The following is a 22,721-nucleotide window of genomic DNA, read 5'->3' as shown; positions in this document are numbered from 1 at the left end:
TTTTGCTAAGGAAAGAGTCAAGACTTGTTAGTAACAAACGAATGGATCAAAGCAACTACGCAGCTGTCTATACCCCACGGTGGGGCGCCAAACCTGTAAAACATTATAGTTGAATTTATAGCGTGGTTTATAGACAAACGAATCGATTTGACCCAAAATAATAAGTAAATGAGAACAAAGTAAGATTGTCAAATGAAATTAAAGAAAATAACCAGCCTGACTAAGAGCTTAGCCTTTTCAGATGACAAGAGTGAATGCAATGTTAAAGTAATAGAATTGAGCGTAATATGGCAATAGATTATAGTTTTTTGTGTGTAGAGATTTCTCGTGTCTACAATGGATGTTAATCATTCTATTTATAGCCATATTCAGGCAGACAAGATCCTCAAATCAAGCTCTTCTTGAACGAGAACAAAAACGTCATTGATGGGTGCATAACAGTTGGCTATAAATGGAGATATTCTCTGTAACGATTGCCAATTGAATGTTACCCGAAGACAATGCTTTGACTCTTCTTACCGACTGCTCTGTCTTCGGAACTTGTTTAGCACTGATTGCACGCTTGCATACGGTGCCAGTTGTTTGCTGACTCACATCCCACGTGTCTTTATTTCGACGTGTCACTCCGTCATTCCCCCAGCTGTCATTAACCAATTTTACCCCATACAGGTATGAGAAAGGGTAGAGGTAGCTCAAAGAAGTCTTGGTAGGAAGTGATTAAGCGGGACATGGCGCAGCTGGAGCTTATTGACGACATGACCCTTGATAGCAGGGTGTGAAAGTCGAGGATTGGGGTAGTAGGTTAGTAGGCAATCGAGCATTCTATCCATGTCTTCTTAGTCTGATAGCATTAGTGTTAATGTGATATCTCTTTACTCTTAGATTGTTATTACTAGTTGGTGTTTACTTGTTTTCTTGGCTTCGATCTTCTTGTTCTATCTTGTTGTTGTTACTACTTGTTGCTCTTACTTGTTTTTATTCTTTTTTAGCCAAGCGTCTACGGAAAATAGTGCTCTGCCTTTCCAATATATGGGTAAGGCTGCCAACATATTATCCTAGGTAAAAAGGTAAAGTTTTCATAATAAATGGTGGATTGCTCAGTCAATTTAGTCGCTTTCAAACTGTTAGTCTAACCAGGGTGCTGGAAAAACCATGTTGGCAGGGAACTGAATTTTGTGATTTCATATTACTTACTGCTTTGCATTAATTGGTTAAAAAGGACTTTTTTTTTTTATTAACTTTTTCGTAATTTTACTATCTGTAGCTCTGCTGAGGAGAACAAATGAAAAAGGAAGCCGGAGTGTTTTACTGAAAGTTGGGTCTCTACTCGAAATGCTTTTACTTGTGGACCAGTGCTGTTGTTATCAAGAAGGGAATTTTGGCCGTTGGGTCATCGCAGGGATTAATAAGTGGCAATTGGAATACTGTTGCTATCCAAATTTGGTCTTCTGGGTCTTTCTTGGATATGTTTGGATTCATCATGGTAGTCACTTTTCTTGGTAAATTAGTCCTAATTACCATGGAATTGGAATCACCGTCAGTAATTAAAGTTGTCTATTTTCTCTACTATATTGCATCTTTTGCTTTTATGACTTTCAGATATTTCTCATGTTCTAACTAAACTAGGGTCCCTCTTTTCTTCATCACTATGGTCAGCAATCCACAAGTGTCCAATTCTTGATTTTGTGAAGGAAACCACCATTTTGCATCCATCAGCATCTCTCTGCTTTTCAGTTTGTTTGGCTATTTTTGGACTTCCTTTGTTTCTGTTCTCATTGAGCTCATTGGCCTGCTCTATATCTGGCTTCTGATACTCAAATTGGTGTATTGTATATCTTGCTGAGGCAATAATTCAGATCCCAATTTCCACAAAGCTCTAATTGTTCAAGCTTTTTAGGGGACTGTTGAGAACTTATTCAGATTCAGTTGTATAAGCTCAATATCAAAATCTAACAAGGGTAGATGACAATAGATGAGTCAAGTAGCTCCATATGGAGTAGAGAGCAGGATAAAGCATTTGAGAATGCCTTGGCAACTTATCCTGAGGATTCTCCGGATAGGTGGGAGAAAATTGCATCTGATGTTCCTGGGAAAACCTTAAAAGAGGTTAAGCATCACTACGACCTCTTACTAGATGATGTTAGCAGGATCGAGTCTGGCTGTGTTCCTTTACCTTGTTATAACTCTTCTTCGGACAGTTCTACAAGCCATGGTGGTGATGAAGGAATAGGAAAGAAGAGTGGGAATTCAAATGGTGAATCGAATCATGGAGGTAAGTCTATGAGGGCGGATCAGGAGCGTCGCAAAGGCATTGCATGGACAGAGGATGAACATAGGTGTGTAGCCATTTCTTTATATGTACAAGTCTTTTCTACTCTCTGCATTAAAAAATTCAAGCTTACATATCTTCAGTTTACATAGCCATTTATGTTATCCACTATTACATATTACCCCTTATGTTTATTCAAGTATATCCATATAAATGATTACAAGATGCTTCCACTTCTGTGATTAACGCTACACTGGAACTCTTTCACTTTAATCCTGAGGTCAAGGTTGATCAATTTGCACTGGAAATATTCAGTGTATATCTTTCTATGCAAATGCTTCTGACATCTTCTTTGGCAAGCTTGAGCGTAGGTCCTCACTGTTTCTGTTTTGGCATCTGAACATGGTTGCTGACCATAAGTAACTGTATTGCACCAAACAGATCTGTTGCTTTTCTCTTAAGCTTACTGTACAAAATATCTTCATGAATTTGTTGCTGAAATTCTGAATGGAGTTAATTCACAACCTCCACAACAGTTGGAAGAATTGTTGGTAGTAGTTATAAATGAATTTCTTTTTATTTGAACCAATATAATATCATCTGAATTATCATGGCAATTGAAGCTTATTTTCCTTGGCAAGGCGGAATGTTCTGATACCTTTTTCACTAAACTTTCTCTAGCTGGGTTGAGTTGCTTCCCCTCGTACATAGAATATGAAAAAATGAACACCTTTTGGCTTGAGCATATGCTTTGTTGATTTTTAGAAGTAATTTACTGTCAGACAATTGTAGATGACAGAATGTTTATCAGTTATGGTGTAAAATATCAAATAATGGATTGATCTTAAGGGTTAGCCCCAGATGGATTTCTTGGTCATCAAATATAAAATATCAAATATTGGAAGAGTTTATTAATGATAACAGAAAAAAAGCCTATTCTAAGTAGGTCTCTGGTTCTTGTGTCAGGTAAGATCAAAGCACAGAGTATATTGACTTTCATTCCTCACTTGCTTTGGTAATATTTTCTAATTTTATTGTTTGTGAAGCTACGTTTTCCATAAGAAGCACGAAATAATGTTGAATGCAGGTGTCCCATTTAGTATGTTTATTTATGCTAAAGAGAAATGTGGATGCCACTTGGTTGACTTTAAATAAGAGAGAATAGGGCAGCACTGACAAATATTGTGAGATAACTTATCTCAGATAAGTTCATGTGGAGTGTACAGTTAGTGGCTTACAGCAAAGTTTATCTGAAGTCAGTGTAATCATATAAAATATTTACCGGTTAAATGAGTAAATTAAGATATGAATAGTTGGGTATCTATGAGAAAACTATATTCAAGGTGAAATTTCTTAAAAGGGCCTATTTATTGTGACTCTCATCATTTAGCCAGGACCTCACTGATTTTTCTACTTTGTATGCAAAATGATTTTGTCAAAATCTGGTCAGCCTAATGATCCTATTATTGACGAACAGTAAGCTGATCATGAGCGGATGAAATACTCCTAATCTTTGCAGAATTCTAGGAAAAACCAGAAAAATAGCCCCTTTATTTCTTAGTCAATTCATGCTAATGGAGGATTCATAGCTCAAGCTAGTTCTATTAGGATATGTAGTCTCAAGATATTAATAATAACCTTCCACACTCCCACAACTTTGAGATCAAAGTGTTCGAGTAACCAATGAAGCAAAGCGGTAGAGGGCCTATTGACTCCTGCCATATCAAAAGAAAAGGATACAGCCTTGTGATCTGTCCTTCTAACTGTTCCTTTGCTTCTAAACCTCCCAAATGAGCGACACTAACGTAATTGCATTGGCTAACATGTGCCATTGAAGTGAGTTTGTACGGGAATTACTTATCCTCTTAAGAGCATGTAGGAAAGAGATAGGTGGCGTTTGCTTCAGATATTTGAAAAAGAATTTCAACAATAATAATTCAATTTTTGCAATAACTGTTGTTCAACCAAAACATCAAGAAAGAAAAGTTCTTCAGCTTTTCCAGAAACAGTAAAGTTTTTATTTCTTGGCATTTGGTTGAAAAGAAGCTTTCACAAAAGTTGATATTTTTTTCGCAAACCAAGTGTTTTAAATTTTTGACGCAAACACCACCTTTCTCTTTTCTTGCTCTCCAGTTCTAATTGGTTTAAGTTATTCTTAATCTAATTAATCTGTGTGTCTCACTTGAGTGTTCTCAGTTGCTGCTTTTTGTCATAAATAGTACTATTTCAAAAATATGATGCTGAGGACTGATGTCATGGATGTATCTCCTGGGTCCTATTTCCTTATCTATGTCCAATCACTACCCTATAAGCTTCCTTTGCTTTATTAATTGTCTCTACCTTACAGGTCAATAACCATCTCTAACTTACAGGTCAATTATTGTAGTTGTCCATGTGTATCCCATGTATCAGAAGTATTGCTCTTGCCTAAGTCCTGCAGAACTCCGCATTTTGTGTCTACTACCCCCCCCCCCCCCCCCCCACACACACACACCCCTAACCTCTGCATTTTAGTCCTGCATTATAATGCTTTTTCCTTGTGCACTGTAGTGCGATAATAGCTAGATACTTTTTATTGCCAGTTAGTGTGCATCTTACCTTACCCTTATTTCTGAAGTCAACAATTCGCGTTAGTGTCATTCTGCATCACTGTGGTTGCAGTTAACCATTGCGATACTGAGCCACTTTTGCTAGCAGCGAATAATCTCGTCATAGTACCTTCTACTTTCTTTCTTGCTGAATACAAATAAAACTTTGAACCTTTTAAAAATTCTCATCCTTTATCAAGAGAGTTGAAATATAAAATCTGACTTCTCTTTAAACCCCTGTTTAGACAGAACTTCGGCCAATTTCTGGTGACAAGTACAGTGAGTTTCAAATTAATTGTTCAATGACTTAAGCCTAGTGTATGGCGACATGAAACGTGATTGAATAGAACCAGTACACTTTGAAGATGAAGGAAAAGAGAACATCTTTTGTTGCTGGAAACTCATACAAACTGATTGAGATATTTAGGCAAGAGGTATTTCGACAAAGCTCGCTGATACTAATGTATGAGAGAAACAAGAACTTCATTGGGAAGTTATGACTTTGTCCACACATGCTATAGCAGGTATGTCAGAACTTTCACCTGGCTTAAAGAGGGTTGTGGCCAGTGGAGAGATATGTTGGAGATGGAAAAAGTCATACGAGATGGAATAATATTTTGTGCTCCAGACTTTAGCAATTGGGAAAATAAATCTAACAATGGGAGTTTCATCACTTACTTTCCTTTATTTAGTAGGCGCTAGTTCTCTTCATTTGACAGCATTGCATCAAGATGGATCCAGTAATCCAATTGTTGTACATTCGAAGATGGATAAAAATGCTTTTTACCTTTATTTGATGTGAAAGAAGAGGAAAAATGTGATCATCATCCCTGAGGTGGTTTACAATATGGGATGGGTGGATTTGGTGTAGAAAATTCAAAATTTACATAACAGGCACCTCCTGGTAACATCCTCAGAATAATCCATCTTTCAATAATGGTGTTGATGCTACAACATTACAAGGATGGGCAAACTCGAAGGTGAAGGTGAAGGTGAAAGAGGAATTGCTGCAAAATAGAGATGTTTACTGATAGAACTTTATGGGAAAAAAAAAAAAGATGTTTATTGATAGAGGAGGAGTCCTTGAATACAAGAAAGAATTTTCTTAGTAATTCCTTGGGTGGCTTCTTTTGAGCTGAGGTAACAAAAATTTCAGCATGCTCAGAAACCAAGAAGTGGGCCAGACAACCCTTTTTCTTTGATGCTTATGGAATATAAGAAATATAAGATTGTCTCAAAATAGTGAGAATGATGTAGAAAGTACTGTAGATCTTTTTCGTGTATTTATATTTTTGGTATAAAGATAGAATACCGTGGTGTGGTGTATTGTAGTTACATACACAACTTGTACATACCTTTGACACTTGACTTGTGTTCAGTGATGAAAATTTTTCCTTAAAAAAAGGACAGAAGCATGAAAAAATTTGACACACATCCAAATCTCTAACACGGATGACACATGTCTGGATTTGAGTTTCCATCAAGAGAGGAAACTGAGGATTGGTAGGAAAGTGGTATTTTAGACGGGGAATACTCTTTCTACATTGGTGGTTATCAGTCATTGGATGCCCCACAGAAGATGTGAAACCTGAGTACACTTCGATGATTTTATTGAATTAAGCAATGCACCAGATGCTGGCATTTCAGGTGGGATTGAATTTGTGTGAAATATCTCAGGTTGGATCAAATTTGTGTGAAATGGAGGGACAACCACATTTATGCTTGTTCGAGAATGGAAATTGGGATGGTATATAGGTAGAATCTACTCCCTATGTGAGCTTGGGTTGCAGAAGATGTCAAGGTGATTGGAAAATTAGATAGGTCGGGGCGGCAGATACCTACGCAAGAATGACCATGAGGAATTTGATAATATGAAATGAGAGCTCTTTTGTTATGTGGGTTAGGAGACACATGTTCGATCTTTACATGGTTCAAAATTTAAATCGCTCGACAAATTTTCAAAGGATGACATGGAGGATTCAAGGGGTGCAATGTATCCGGTAAAAGAGGACGGGACCCAAATCCAATTGCACACCGCCAGACCGTCTTTCTCTAGTCCAGTTCAGAACTCGTTGAATGGAAAAAGCCATTTGCTGAGCAAAGTGCATAAATTGGGGGTAGCTCGATATGCTTTCTAATGAAACTGCGGCCCACTTTGGCTATTCTTTTGTTCCTGAATCTAGTAGGTGTAGGCATCGAGGCCTTGGAAAAAATGGTTAAGAAGGTCGATTTCTCGAAGTTACAAGTAGTTTATAACGTAGCCCTTTTTAAAGACGTCCGCCCAAAGGATTTGACGAAGGAGAAAGAACTGGAGTTGGTTCCGACCAAGATTTTAGAGATTGCAGCCATACAAGAAGTTACTGCTTTGGAATGAGGTGATGATTCCTTAGAACACATCCCTAAAACATACCTCTTGCCCTGGATGGAGGAAGAATGGTATAATGCAAACAACAACAACAAACCCAGTATAACCCCACATGTGGGGTCTGGGGAGGGTAGTGTGTACGCAAACCTTATCCCTATCTTTAAGAAGCCAAAGAGGTTGTTTCCAGTAGACCCTCGGCTCAAAAAAGATAAAAGGAAGCAGCAACAACAAGCAAACTAATTAGAAAACCGAAGCTAAAATATAAGACTAACACCAAGTAGTGCAATCAGAAAACCGAAGCGAAAGAAACAACAAGTGATAACAGAAATCTAAGAATAGGAAAATGCAAGTGAGTAGTGTAATGCATCTTCACCAAATGTAAAGCAAAGGTATCATATTATTAGATGAAAACTGTAATGATGCTAAACAAACGGCTAGGGGCTCAATTCCCATGTTTCGAGGTGAAGCTCTACTACTATTCCAACAAATTGAAAGAACAAAAGGGAGAAAGCAAGTAATAATATCATTGAAAGCCCATGTAACAACAAGTGGATGAGAGAATTAGAAATATTTGAATTTCATATTAACCACAGAGATGGGAAAAGATGGAAGGGTAAAAACAATCACCAAGGATAACAATCACCAAAGATAAATGGAAGTTAAAAAGAAAGTTGCAGTATAGGGGGGTCGAATCTAAGTTTTGGTCCATGAAGGGGGAGCAGACTATTTTTTTTTGTTTCCGGAGAAACAACATTGGAGTATGGACATATGGCTTGGTATGGCTTATATGGGCAAATAGGTGAGTTGATTAAGCTGTCATCAAGTCAGGAGGAGGTAGTGGTGGCATTGTTATCCTTTGGGTTATTGTAGTCATGTAGAAAAGTAGTTTATAGAGAGAACCTTTGTGAATAAGGGATCTAACATGTTTCTTCAATCACCAACAGAAGAAAGTTCAAACATAATCCTGCAACTAATTATTTCGCCCGTCTGACTGATGATCATTTTTACATAGAAATTGTTCAAAGAACCTTGTAAAATGTATGTCTAGCTTGTAAGAAACATTTGTGGTGTTCCACTATATAAAGTGCTTAATTATCTGTTTATCTCTTTAATAGATATAGATTTTCATCTAAGACAGAAATAGATAACACTCTCTTGTCTTTGCACTCCATAAATATTCCCAATTCAAGCCACCTGCACTATGCCCGAAGAATGGAGATTGAGTACGATGATCCCGTTGTAAAAGAACAAGGGTGATATCCAAAGTTGCAACAACTACCAGGGAACCAAGTTACTAAGCCATACTATGTAAGTGTAGGGGAGGGTGGTAGAGCTGAGGTTGTGGAGGATTGTGACTATTTCTGAAAACCAGTTCGGATTTATGCCGGGATGTTCGACTGTGAAAGTTATTCATCTTGTTAGGAGGTTGATGGAGCAGTATAGGAAGAGAAAAAGTGATTTACATATAGTGTTCATCTTCTTAGAGAAGACTTACGATAAAGTGCCAAAGGAGGTTTTTTGGCGATGTTTGGAGGCTAGAGGTATTCCTGTTGCATACATTAGGGCTATTAAGGACATGTATGATGGAGCTAAGACTCAAGTGAGGACAGCGGGAGGGGACTCGGAACACTTCCCAGTTATGATGGGGTTGCACCAGGGGTCAGCCCTCAGCCCATTTCTATTTGCCTTGGCGAGCGATGCACTGACACGTCACATTCAAGGGGAGGTGCCGTGGTGCATATTATTTGCAGATGACATTGTACTGATTGACGAGACGCAAGGCGGTGTTAACGAGAGGTTAGGGGTTTGGAGGCAGACCCTGGAGTCTAAAGGTTTCATGTTGAGCAGGACCAACACAGAGTACTTGGAGTGCAAGTTCAGTGGTGTGACTCAAGCAGTGGACGAAACGTGAGACTTGATTCTCAGGTCATCCCTGGGAGAGAAAGTTTTAAATACCTTGGGTCAGTTATACAAGGGAATGAAAATATCGACGAGGATGTTACACATCGTATTGGGGGGGGGGGGGTGGATGAAATGGAGGCTCGCTTCAGGCATTTTTTGTGATAAGAAAGTGCCACCAAAACTTAAAGGTGGTCAGACCGACTATGTTGTATGGGACGGAGTGTTGGCCAGTCAAGAATTTCCATGTCCAAAAGATAAAGGTGGCTGAAATGAGGATGTTGAGATGGATGTGCAGGCATACCAGATTAGATAGAATTAGAAATGAAGTTATTCGGGACAATGTTGGTGTGACCCCTGTGGAGAACGAGATGCGGGAGGCGAGACTTACATGGTTCGAGCATGTGAAGAAGAGAGATATAGATGCACCGGTGAGGAGGTGTGAGAGGTTGGCCCTAGAGGGCCTAAGGAAAGGTAGAGGCAGGCCGAAGAAGTATTGGGGGGAGGTGATTAGGCAAGATATGGCTTTGCTCCAGCTTACTTAGGACATGACCATGGATAGGAAGGTATGGAGATTGAGAATAAAGGTAAAAGGTTAGGTAGCCGAGCGTGTCTGTGTCTGTAACAGTAACTTTAGTACTTGACTTAGTGTCATTTGTGTATTCTTGTATTCCTTGATTTCTGTTATTATTTGTTGCTTTCGTTTCGACTTTCTGATTGCTGTACCTAGTGTTTGTTTTGTATCTTTGCTTTTGTTTTCTGATTTGTGTACTTGTTGTTGTCCTTTTTACCTTTCCTAAGTCGAGGGTTTACCGGAAACAACCGCTCTATCTTCTTGAAGGTAGGGGTAAGGTTTGCGTACACACTACCCTCCCTAGACCCCACTTGTGAGATTACAATGGGTTTATTGTTATTGTTGTTGTTGTTGTTATTCAAGCCACCTGGACTAACATTAGTATCTTTGCAGAAGAGAGTAAGTATTTTTTATGATCATATTACCACTAGTTAATTATAAAATGTATAGACTTGGTTCTCAAAGACGAGATGATTTTGCCTACTTAAGTAGATTAACTAGAGATGATTTTGCCTACTTAAGCAGATTATCTGTTATTTTGATGTTCCTAGTGGTAATGTGATACATAAGTGGCGTTTGTTTTCTCAGTGGTCTGAGGCTCTGGGCTTATATTGTATTATGTAACTGCAATCCACGAAATCGTTCCTATTTCAAAAGATATTATAGTGTACGATTGTATCTCCTCTGGGAGATAGTTCCAGTTTATCAAGCCAATACTTTGTCAGGGCTCTTTTTAGTCCAGTTCCTGACTCCTAACTGCCTGAAACTTGATCTTGTTTGTGCAATCAAAAATTTCAGAATCCTTGGTTGCAAGGATCAAGTGTGATGTGATCATTAGGTTTAGCCTCTTTTCTCTCAACTAACATGACTTATTTGATCCAGATTATTAGGTTAGGGTTGCTTTAAGAAGATAATTGAACCGAATTGACAAAAGCCAAACCGGTTTGAAAATGAAATATATTCTAATCAACCAATTGCTAAGTTTGGTGCAGTTGTTCCAGCTCGGGCAGGGTTAGTTTATTACTCTCGCAACTGAACTCCAACATATAAGTATGTTGACCTATTAATCTGGCTTTATATTTTTTAATTTGATCATTGTCTTCATCTTCCTTTGTTTTTGCCTTGTTATCTGTAGTAACATGAAAAAATTGTACTGGATAGAACTATGCAATAACAGGACGAGAAGTGTATTTGATAGAACTAATCGAGAATTCTGGAAAACAAACAAACAAAACAACAAATCCAGTAAAATGCACATGTGGGGTCTGGAGAGGGTAGCGTGTAAATAGTCCTTAACCCTACCTTGAGAAAGTAGAAAGGTTGTTTCCGGTAAACCCTCCGCTCAGAAAAGATACAAAAGTAAAACGGATAAAAGGCTCAGGAAAGGTAAAAGCAGGAAATAATAATAAGCAGCAATACCAGCAAGGCAATCAGAAAACCAAAGTGCAAGAATCAACAGGTAATAACAGGAATATGAGAACAAGAAATACAAGACTAGCACTAAATAGTGCACTAGAACTGCTGGTACAAAGAAGACGCTTGGCTACCTAACCTTCTACCCTAATTCTCGACCTTCACACCTTCCTATCAAGGGTCGTGTCTTCGGTGAGCTGGAGCATCGCCATGTCTTGACTAATCACCTCTCCCCAATACTTCTTCGGTCTACCCCTACCTCTCTTTAGGCATGTCTTGACTAATCACCTCTCCCCAATACTTCTTCGGTCTACCCCTACCTGTCTTTAGGCCCTCCACGACCAACCTTTCACACCTTTTTACCGGGGCATCAACACCTCTCCTCTTCACATGTCCGAACTATCTAAGTCTCGCTTCCCGCATCTTGTCCTCCACCGAAGCCACTCCCATGTTGTCCCGAATAACTTGATTCCTAATCTTATCCAACCTAGTGTGCCCGCACATCCATCTCAACATCCTCATTTCTGCCACTTTCATCTTCTGGACACGGGAGTTCTTGACTGGAAGTGAAAATATATAATCTCAATGACATTTTTGCTTTTTGAGAACCGTTGAACAAAACTTCAATTTTTATGTCAATCTATATCCTTTCCTAGTTTACCTGAAAAATATATTCTTTCATGCGATGCTTGGTGAATGTGCTCTATGACAAAGTTGAAAAGTGGTGCATTAATCTGAGAGACTATTGTTTTCTTTCTTGTCTTTTTTTACTGCTGTGCTATTTGTGTCTGTTGAAGCTAACTCTTGTCTTTGAAGCAGAAGTAGCAATTGATCTCATAAATGTCTTTATCTTCATGGTTCTGAAAACAGATTGTTCCTTCTTGGTTTGGACAAATACGGGAAAGGTGATTGGCGAAGTATTTCACGAAATTTTGTTGTGACGCGTACTCCTACACAAGTGGCCAGTCATGCTCAAAAATACTTCATACGTTTAAATTCTATGAATAGGGACAGGCGACGGTCAAGCATACATGACATTACTAGTGTTAACACTGGAGAAGTTTCAGTGCCTCAAGGTCCGATTACTGGCCAATCAAATGGTTCTGCTGCAGGAAGTTCTAGCAAACAGAGCAAACAACCAACACCTGCATCAGCTGCTCCTCCTGGCGTTGGTATATATGGAGCAACTAGCATTGGACAACCAGTAGGAGGACCCTTTGTTTCTGCAGTTGGCACGCCAGTGAATCTTCCACCATCAACACATATGGCATATGGTGTCCGGCCTCCACATCCTGGGGCAGTTGTTCCTGGTGCTCCATTGACGTATCCAATGCCACATACAATGCATAGGTAATACAAGTGTTTAGTTGTGAAATTGTACAAAGTAAGACGGTAGAGGCTTGTGCTTTCTCAGGCTTAATGCAATCTTCTCACTTAGCAGTAATAATATTTTGCTATGTCACAGAAATTTGACTTTCATTGTCAATTTATGTTATAGAAGAACAATAAAGCATTAGGCAAGACTCTATGTGTGTGATTTAGGCTACCTAGATATAGGTTAGTGATCTTCTTTCTCATGAAGAGGTAACTGAAAGTAAGGGTGAGCTCTTTTATGGGGAAACTTTTAGTGAACTGTTGATATGTCCCTTGTTGGGAAGTCCCATTTCATGTTATACTTTGCCATATCGTATGAGACAACTTATCGTTTTCAGCATGCTTCCATATATACAACTCTTGGTTTATTGTATAAACTAGTAAATTTATTCGCGCAAAAAAGACCTCTTATAATTTAGTATGTCTATTTTTTTCCTTTCAAAAGATTAATCGTAACAGAACAAATTATAACTTCAACCAAAGGCCTAAGTTTTCAGATAATAAACCAAAAGTCACATAAGAATATCATCTATATTTTTGTTTTAACCAAATAAGTGAGCAACACCATTCTCTTCTTCTTAATTTTTCGAATCCCTATTTTTTCACCCCTAATGGCGATATGCCTTTCTCCATCATTTGTTGTTGCATTTTCTTTACGATATCGTTTTCTCATTCAATAAGACATTATATAAGAGAAGGAATTAATTCCTTCCATAGAATCTTTTGAATGATATATATGTATATAGTTTACAATATATTTTGTACACTTGCGGCGTACATAATTCACAATACTCATCAAGTTCTCTTACCTATAATTTCTAGTTACAAAATAAATAATATATGTTCTTTCAGTTATGTAATTTTAATTTCGCTCATACCAGATACTTACCTTTGAATTCAGATATGGTTACAATAGAGCCAACAGAGAAGTAATCTTCGAGATCACCAAAACTAATACTTTCAGCCTTGGAATTCAAACATTGTAACATTATAGCTGAGCAATAATTTTCCAGATTCCAAAAGCAATACTGGCAGCCTGCAGGCAGGAAATGAAAATCCTTTGGCCATAGGTCTACTCAAGTCATGAGCCCCAACCTTTTTCTATTGCTTCTCATCAGAGATGATTGAATGAGCAATAGAAACACAATAACTTCTTAAAAAATACAACTCATACATCGTCCCAAAAAGGATACAGACAAAGCAGAATTACACCAATTTTTTTACTCATACTAACGACCATGGTATCTTGGGTTCATAACATAAACAGACTAAATGAAGACGTACCATGAAATGCTAGATATTTATTTGGTGAGTAGGTGTATATATATAGTGGTGTTCAAGACACACATACAAAAAGTGATATTATAACGGAAAAGAATGTGTTGTTCAGCCTATTGGAGCCTTTTAAGCGAAGCCAACGAGCAAGATATAAAGGCTGCATGATCCCCCACGTCGCTGTTATAGTTGCCTAATATTGGAGGGATTGTTATAAATAGAATTGTATCTATGGTGAATGTCAATATTTAAAGAGATTCTAGGGTTCATTGCTTGGTGGCTAAGTCACCCTCTCCCTATAAATAGAGGGTTCTATTCTATTGTAAATCATCCAATATCAATTAGAATTCTCTCTCTCTACTTTTCTCTGCAATACTCTTCTTCTTCATTTATTGTTTTATAACACATTATCAGCACGAGACTCTAACCAATTGAGTAGAAGCTTTGTGATTGAGCATAATGATTGTCAATTATTCCATGAACTTCCTTCATGATTAAATCCTGGATTTAAGGTAAGTATTTTACTTTATTTTTCTCTTTTAAATTCTTGAAATTCTATAATTTGATTATATATACAAGCAAAGACAACAAAGTTTAATTATAACTCTAATGGAGTTTGTAAGAAATTATAACCACCTGAAGTGGTAAAATTTCTATGTCTTGCCATGATCAAAGTCATGTATGATCGTGAGCACAAGAAGTGAAAACCCGTCCTATTGAATTTGCTCCATTCTCATTCCCTTAAGAGAATGTGATAGCAGTATGTGATAAGTCTGAAAGAAGACAAAATTATTTTTATGAATATATCAATGGATGTGGACGTGGCAATAGACGAAATTATAATCGTCATCATTGTGATAATGAGAATAATACGGATTCTCAAAATAATCCTTCACTATGTGAAGGTAATATTTGTCATCGATTTTACATGAGATTTTATAAAGCACATATAGATGATTATGGTTCATTCATGATGTGAATGTGACAACATCTGATTTATGAATATATATTCATTCTTGGAGGAATATGAACGTGCTAGTGGTAGTGAATATACCACACTCACCTCTAGAAGGAGGTTTGAGCGGAAATAAGAAAATAATGTCATTATTATGGCATAAATGGTCATTGGTCACGTACTTATTGTACGCCAAAATATTTGGCATTGTGATTATTAAAAGACAACAGTAATGCAAGAAACAGATCTTGCATATAATTTTGACCACAACCATAATGGTATAACTTTCTCTTTAAAAGAGATATTCACCATATAGATGTTGATGAATATGTGGTACTACAAAATTAATTGAGAACTCTGCAAGAGCCAATTATACTATTTTGGAGAAACACAATTGATTACCAATAAGGTATTGTGTTGTAGTAAGTCTCAAAGAAACTTATTCAGTTTCCAAAGTATACGCGAAAGCGGTTGATTATATTGAGACTATAAATAAAGGAAAGATTTAATATCTTCTATTACTACAACTTGTAGCAGGGTAATATGTATGTGAAAAGTTACCCGCTTTATTCTCCAGTTTGTACTACACAAATAAAAGAATACCACAATAAAGTAGATGTTTATTGATATAAAAACCCATATCATAATAAACTTGGAGTTTATTGATACTTGCAAACATCATGGTGAACTTTATCAATATTGATAATTTATCCAGTTGGCATAACTAGTTTAGCCATATCAATTTAAGTATGATGTGCAAAAATAAAAGAGAGTTCATATGGGTAAATATTAAAGAACTAGAAAGTTCTTTACGAATTCTCTTACGTTGCTTGTTCTTATTAATTAATAGACCAACTAAAATTGGGATTGAATCCCATGAATGCTGGAAATATCAAAGGTGAATATGGGCCCATTCACCTGCCATGTATACCACATAAGATGCATCTATAAGATGGTTACATGTGCAATTATTATTGACCCGCAACATGGTATTTTGCGAGGTAACTTGCTCAATAATTTGATTTAGAGCATAATTTTCAGATTTTTTATTCAAGATAGTTCATCTTGATAAGTTGGTTTACATCACAGTTGGTTTAGCAAAATAATTTATTAAGTGCCTCTACTTAATAGCTAAACTATTGCTTATGAGAGCAAAGTTATCTGTATTAGTTTGATATTGGTTATATACTAAAGTATATTATTTTCTCCCCTCACAAGTGGTTCAGGGTCAGGAACCAAATAATTCCATCTTATTATTATTGATGTGCGCTGTATATTTTGATTAACACCATAATGCACAAAGCTGGGTTCTCAAAATTGAGGAAACAAGTTAGTTTTTCTAACACGAGGGGGAGACATGATAAACAGTTGAGAAAAAGTTACGTGGAATGAATTATCATGTGTACATCTAGATCCTCGAATAAAATAATATGAACTTGAAGTTCATAAAAGGATAATTCATTTGCAATATATTGTAAAGCATGCCAGACGCATTTGCTGACCCAAAGAAAATAACTATATTCTCGTTGCAAATGCTCCTATTAAGTCCTAGAAGGACAAAGTCTATGGTAAGCTTAAAGCATATAGACAAATCGGTTTCAAATAAACTTCTTGATAAAGAAGATGAGCAAATGGTCAAAATGATCACAATAAAGGAGGCAAGTGATCTAGAAGATCACATGACATAATACTTCATAAAACCTCAGGAGATGTTTAGGTACCTGAAATGAATGAAGAGATCTCTATGTTATGTCTTTATTAAAAATGTTGAAACCGATATAAAATGTTCATTGACGACATCTATGATACCGCTAAATACATATGAGGATTTTAAGTCTGGAGAAACAATTTCGAATAGAATTGATTTCATATGAAAGACATGTAGTTATGAACATGTAGTTCAAACACTTGTAAGTAGAAAGTCAATGGTATGTGCAATCGGTTTTCGATACCTTATATGTCTAGCATGACATGAAAACTTGATATGCATCTAAAGTCTATTATATGGCTTATATGACTTAACTTATATGACAATCCGTAAAGGATTTAAGTTGCTTGAAGCATATACAATTCTTGATCTTGAAGTACCACTTCCTCAGTGCAATTTGTGCACAAATGTATCTTGCTATAACTATAGGCATGATAATATGATAGCAAGAATTTTCACCTCTATGTGAAAATATTGAACTAACGATTCGAACAAGATCATATGAAGACAATACATCTATTAGGGATGATGATTTCGAGGTGAAACAAATTCGTTCAAGTTAATATGGCTAATTTGTTTATCAAATCTCTACCAATGTCTTTTGAAGATGGTGCACAAGATTGGAATGCAAATGCTTAAGGATGTGAATTGATGCTCTCATCAGGGGGAGTTAATACGCGTTGTACTCTTTTTCCCTTACAAGGTTTTGTCCCGCTGGATTTTCCTTGCAAGGTTTTTAACGAGGCAACCAAAAGGCGTATTACTAAACAAGTGTACTCTTTTTCCTTCACTAGAATTTTTTTTCCCACTAGGTTTTATTTTAGTTAAGGTTTTAACGAGGCACATTATCTGTTGAATAGACATTCAAGGGGGAGTGTTATAAATAGAATTGTATCTATGGTGAATGTCTATATTTAGAGAGATTCTAGGGTTCATTGCTTGGTGGCTAAGTCACCCTCTCCCTGTAAATAGAGGGTTCTATTCTATTGTAAATCATCCAATATCAATAAGAATTCTCTCTCTCTACTTTTCTCTGCAATACTCTTTGTCCCGACCCCAACCCCGGTCGTGATGGAGCCCAACACAATGCTAGGCAAGCCCGACCAATTTCACAACCTTAACCCAATTCCTTATACAGTTCATTATTAATTAACACAGATAAATAACCAAGTCATAACACTAGAAGTCTGAAATAAGAGTTTAACATGCGGAATATCAAATAAAATCCTACTACATAGCCCATAAGATCCGGTGTCACAAGTCTGAGCCTCTAATACAGGCTTATCAACCAAATGCATAGCGTCTAGAGAATACGAAATAAAAATGAAAGATAGAAGGGAGAGATCAGGGCTGTGGACGCCATTGCAGCTACCTCGATGCTCCCGAGAATGTGCTACTCAACAGAAAATCCTCACTCAGCCTCAGATGCACCTAGATCTGCATGCAAGGTGCAGGGAGTAATGTGAGTACTCCGACCCAGTGAGTAATAAACATAAATAAAGGATGAGAATAAGAAATTATGGATAAACACATTGTAATATATAATACGGCAATGTAAACCAAGTAGCATGAAATCAATAAACCAGTGAAGTAGAAACATGGAAAATCTACAACAGATAAGAAAATAAATGATAGCTAAATAAAGGAATGCAGCACATAGTACGGTACTCTCTAGTACCCGCTGCGGCGTGCAGCCCGATCAATTTATTTATCGTCGACGGCGCTCACTGGGGGTGTGCAGACTCCGGGAGGGGCCCTTACGGCCCAAGCGCAATATCAAGCCATCTCGTGGCATCAGCTAGGCCCTCGGCCTGGTAGCAATATCAATATAATACTGCTGCGGCGCGCAACCCGATCCATACTCAGTCCAGAAATCACATAAGCCCCTCGGGCCATAATAAAATAGTAGTTCTCAGCCCAAAACATCATTAGAAATTTCATTTAAGTTTCAAATCGGAGTAAAAGTGGCTGAGTTTGTAAAACAGTATTAAACAATAGGACTGAGTTCAAGTAATATGTCAAAATAGTGAGAAAACAGTGATAGCAATCCNCAAGGAGGCAGAAGGCGCAGGTGCAGAAGGATGTGCGCAGGTGCAGCTCCAGGGATTTAAGTGAAAACCGCAGGAGCGGTTTGGTTGGCCGTAGAAGTGGCTCCGTAGGTGCGGAAAATGGGTCGCAGGTGCGAAAACCCTGGGCGAGAAAGTATATAAACCCTCATTCGCGAATTTTTGGTTATTCCACCATTTTTATGTACGGGTTTGAGCTTGATGAAGCCAAATATGAATAGTCAAATAAAATAATGATACCAAATATGCTTCAATCAATTACGCGGTAAAAACATCACTCGGGACAGACCAAGTCCAAATCCCCAATAGTAAACGACCCCGCGCTCATCGTCAAGCGCGTGTCTCACCTCAATATAACACTACGATGTGCAAATCCGGGGTTTCAAACCCTCAGGACATCATTTACATTCATTACTCACCTCAAGCCGGCCAAAACTCTAGCTCGCTATGCCCTTGCCTCTCAAATCGGACTCCTCGCGCGTCGAATCTGACCAAAACCAGAGCAAATACGTCACAATATGCTAAAGGAACAAAATCCAATCGAAAACAATCGAAAAATATCAAAAATCCCGAAATTAGCAAAACTCGAGCCCCAGGCCCACTTCTCGAAACTCAGAAATTTTTACATCAACGGGTTCCTTATCTCGCCACGAGTCTATGCATATAAAGAACACCAAAATCGGAGTCCAAATGACCCCTCAAATCCCAATTTAAAATCTCAAAATCTCAAGCCCTAGTTCTTCCATTTTTGGCTAAATTTCCATGAATATCTAGGTTAATTTCACATAATAATCACGTTTTTAGTTAATAGGACTTACCTCCAATCAATCCTCTTCGGAACCCTCTTCAATTTCTCCCAAATAGCTCTCAAAATGCCCAACAATGGAGGAAAATATGACCTAGCTCGCGGAGGAAATGTTTTAAAACTATTCTGCCCAGCTCCGATAATCTTTTATCGCGCTCGCGACAAAGGCCCCACGATCGCGAAGCTCTAGAATCCGAGGCTCCAAATTAACCCTACGCGAACGCGACATCCACACAGCGATCGCGATGCTCAAAACCCCAGACCTATGCGAACGCGAATAACTCCCTGCGAACGCGAAGCATTAGAAACTCACCTTCCGCGTTCGCGTACCCACTATCGCGAACGCGAAGAACAAAATTAGGCCTGCCAAAAATTCTTCTATGCGATCGCGAGGGCCCTCCCGCGATCGCGAAGACCAAAATCCTGCTGCACTGACTGCTGCATTTTCTGCAACTTCCTAAGTCCAAAACTTCCCGTTTAGCCATCCGAAATCACCCTGAGGCCCCCGGGACCTCAACCAAAAGCACCAACACATCCTAAAACATCATCCTAACTTGTTCCAATCATCAAAACACCTCAAGCAACACTAAAACCATCAATTCTCATCGAATTCAAGCCTAAGTTCTTCTATAACTTCCGAAACACGCATTTGATCAGAAACCCAACCAAATCACCTCCGATTAACCTGAAATTTTGCACACACATCCCAAATCACCTAAAGAAGCTACTGCAACTTCCATTCTGACCCTCGGATCAAAATCTCACCTATCAACCGGAAATCGCCAAAATACTAACTTCACCAATTCAAGCCTAATTCTACACCGGACCTTCAAAACCACATCCGATCACACTCCTAAGCCACAAATCACCCCCCGAAGCTAACCGAACCATCGGAAATCATATCCGATTCCTCTAACACATAAGTCAACATCCTGTTGACTTTTCCAACTCAAGCCTTCTTAAAAGAGACTAAGTGTCTTATTTCCTACCAAAATCAATCCAAACCAACTCGATTACACAAGACACTGATAATGAAGCATAAAGAAGCAGAAAATAGGGGAAACGGAGCGGTAACCTATGAGACGACGGGTCGGGTCGTCACATCCTCCCCAACTTAAACAAACGCTCGTCCTCGAGCGAGTCAAGAAATATATCTGAAGCCTCAAATAGGTGAGGGTATCTGCTCCGCATCCCCCGCTCGGTCTCCCAGGTGGCCTCCTCCACGGGCCGACCTCTCCATTGCACCTTCACTGAAGCTATATCCTTGGACCTCAACTTTTGAACCTGTCGACCCAGAATAGCCACTGGCTCCACATCAAAGGTCAAATCATCATCCAACTGAACCGTGCTGAAGTCCAACACATGAGACGGGTCCCCAACATACTTCCGGAGCATAGAAACATGGAATACCGGATGCACACTCGACAAGCTGGGTGGCAAAGCAAGCATATAAGCCACCTCCCCAATCCTCCTTAAGTACCTCAAAAGGCCCAATGAACCGCGGACTCAACTTCCCCTTCTTTCCAAATCTCATAACACCCTTCATAGGCGAAACCTTCAGCAAGACCTTTTCACCAACCATCAAAGACATATCTCGAACCTTCCAGTCTGCATAACTCTTCTGACGCGACTGCGCTGTACGTAGTCTCTCCTGAATCACCTTCACCTTCTCTACGACATCCTGAACCAAATCTGTCCCCAATGGCCTAGCCTCGCGGGGCTCGAACCAACCAACTGGAGATCTACATTGTCTCCCATACAAGGCCTCATACGGTGCCATCTGAATGCTGGACTGATAGCTGTTGTTGTAGGCAAACTCTACAAGTGGTAAAAACACATCCCATGAACCTCCAAAATCAATGACACAAGTACGCAACATGTCCTCCAATATCTGAATGGTACGCTTGGACTGTCCGTCCGTCTGAGGATGAAACGCTGTGCTCAACTCCACCTGAGTACCCAACTCTCTCTGCACGGCTCTCCAAAACTGCGAAGTAAACTGAGTACCCCTATCTGAGATGAAAGAAACCGGAACACCATGCAACCGAACAATCTCCCGGATATAAATCCCTGCTAGCCGCTCTGAAGAATAGGTAGTACACACAGGAATGAAGTGCGCGGACTTGGTCAGTCGATCAACAATCACCCAAATAGCATCAAATTTCTTCTAAGTCCGAGGAAGTCCAACAACAAAGTCCATAGTAATCCTCTCCCACTTTCACTCGGGAATATCCATCTGCTGAAGCAAGCCACCAGGTCTCTGATGCTCATATTTCACCTGTTGACAATTGAGACACCGAGCCACAAATCCCACAATATCTTTCTTCATCCTCCGCCACCAATAGTACTGTCTAAGATCCTGATACATCTTCGCGGCACCCGGATGAATGGAATACCGCGAGCTATGGGCCTCCTCCAATATTAACTCCCGAAGCCCATCCACATTGGGCACGCAAATCTGACCCTGCATCCTCAACATGCCATCATCACCAATGGTCACATCTCTGGCATCATCATGCTGAACCCTATCCTTAAGGACAAGAAAATGCGGATCATCATACTGACGCTCTCTAATGCGATCATACAAGGAAGACCGAGAAACCACACAAGCCAACACCCGACTAGGCTCCGAAATATCTAGCCTCACCAACCGATTGGCCAAGGCCCGAACATCAACTGCAAGGGGTCTCTCCCCAACTGGAATATATGCCAAACTCCCCATACTCACTGCCTTTCGGCTCAAAGCATCGGCCACTACATTGGCCTTCCCCGGATGATACAGAATAGTAATATCATAATCCTTAAGCAACTCTAGCCATCTCCGTTGCCTCAAATTAAGATCCTTTTGCTTGAACAAATGCTGAAGACTGCGATGATCAGTGAATACCTCACAAGATACGCCATACAAGTAGTGCCTCCAAATCTTCAAGGCATGAACTATGGCAGCCAACTCCAAATCATGAACACGGTAGTTCTTCTCGTGGGGCTTCAACTGACGAGAAGCATAATCAATAACACTACCCTCCTGCATCAATACACAGCCAATCCCAACTCTCGAAGCATCACAATATACAGTATAGGAACCTGAAGCTGATGGCAAAACCAATACTGGAGCTGTGGTCAAGGCTGTCTTGAGCTTCTGAAAGCTCTTCTCACACTCGTCTGACCATACAAATGAAACACCTTTCTGAGTCAACCTGGTCAAGGGCGATGTAATGGACGAAAATCCCTGAACAAATCGGCGATAATAGCCTGCCAACCCAAGAAAGCTACGAATCTCTGTGGCTGAGGACGGTCTAGGCCAACTTTGAACCGCCTCTATCTTCTTTGGGTCAACCTGAATACCCTCGCTGGACACCACGTGTCCCAAGAAAGCCACTGAACTGAGCCAAAACTCACACTTGGAGAACTTTGCATAAAGCTTCTCCTC

General features: G+C 39.1%; 1 protein-coding gene across 2 annotated transcripts; it reads left to right on the top strand.

The window, feature by feature from the left end:
* The first annotated feature begins 1,048 nt into the window (after positions 1–1,048).
* LOC109239000 (transcription factor DIVARICATA) lies at positions 1,049–12,822 on the top strand. Of its 2 annotated transcripts, XM_019405496.1 has the most exons (3): positions 1,049–1,067; positions 1,265–2,336; positions 11,979–12,822. In XM_019405496.1, the coding sequence occupies exons 2-3, from the start codon at positions 1,963–1,965 to the stop codon at positions 12,460–12,462; spliced, it is 858 nt and encodes a 285-aa protein (XP_019261041.1). In that variant the 5' UTR covers positions 1,049–1,067; positions 1,265–1,962; the 3' UTR covers positions 12,463–12,822. The 2 variants fall into 2 exon arrangements, with proteins under 2 accessions (XP_019261041.1, XP_019261040.1); XM_019405495.1 differs by lacking the exon at positions 1,049–1,067 and having other exon boundaries at positions 1,094–2,336.
* The last annotated feature ends 9,899 nt before the right edge of the window (positions 12,823–22,721 follow it).

Source organism: Nicotiana attenuata, unplaced genomic scaffold (assembly GCF_001879085.1).
Source record: "Nicotiana attenuata strain UT unplaced genomic scaffold, NIATTr2, whole genome shotgun sequence".
In the NCBI taxonomy this organism is placed as follows: domain Eukaryota; kingdom Viridiplantae; phylum Streptophyta; class Magnoliopsida; order Solanales; family Solanaceae; genus Nicotiana; species Nicotiana attenuata.
Note: the sequence above shows the minus strand (reverse complement) of the source record. Positions and strands in the feature narration are given on the sequence as shown.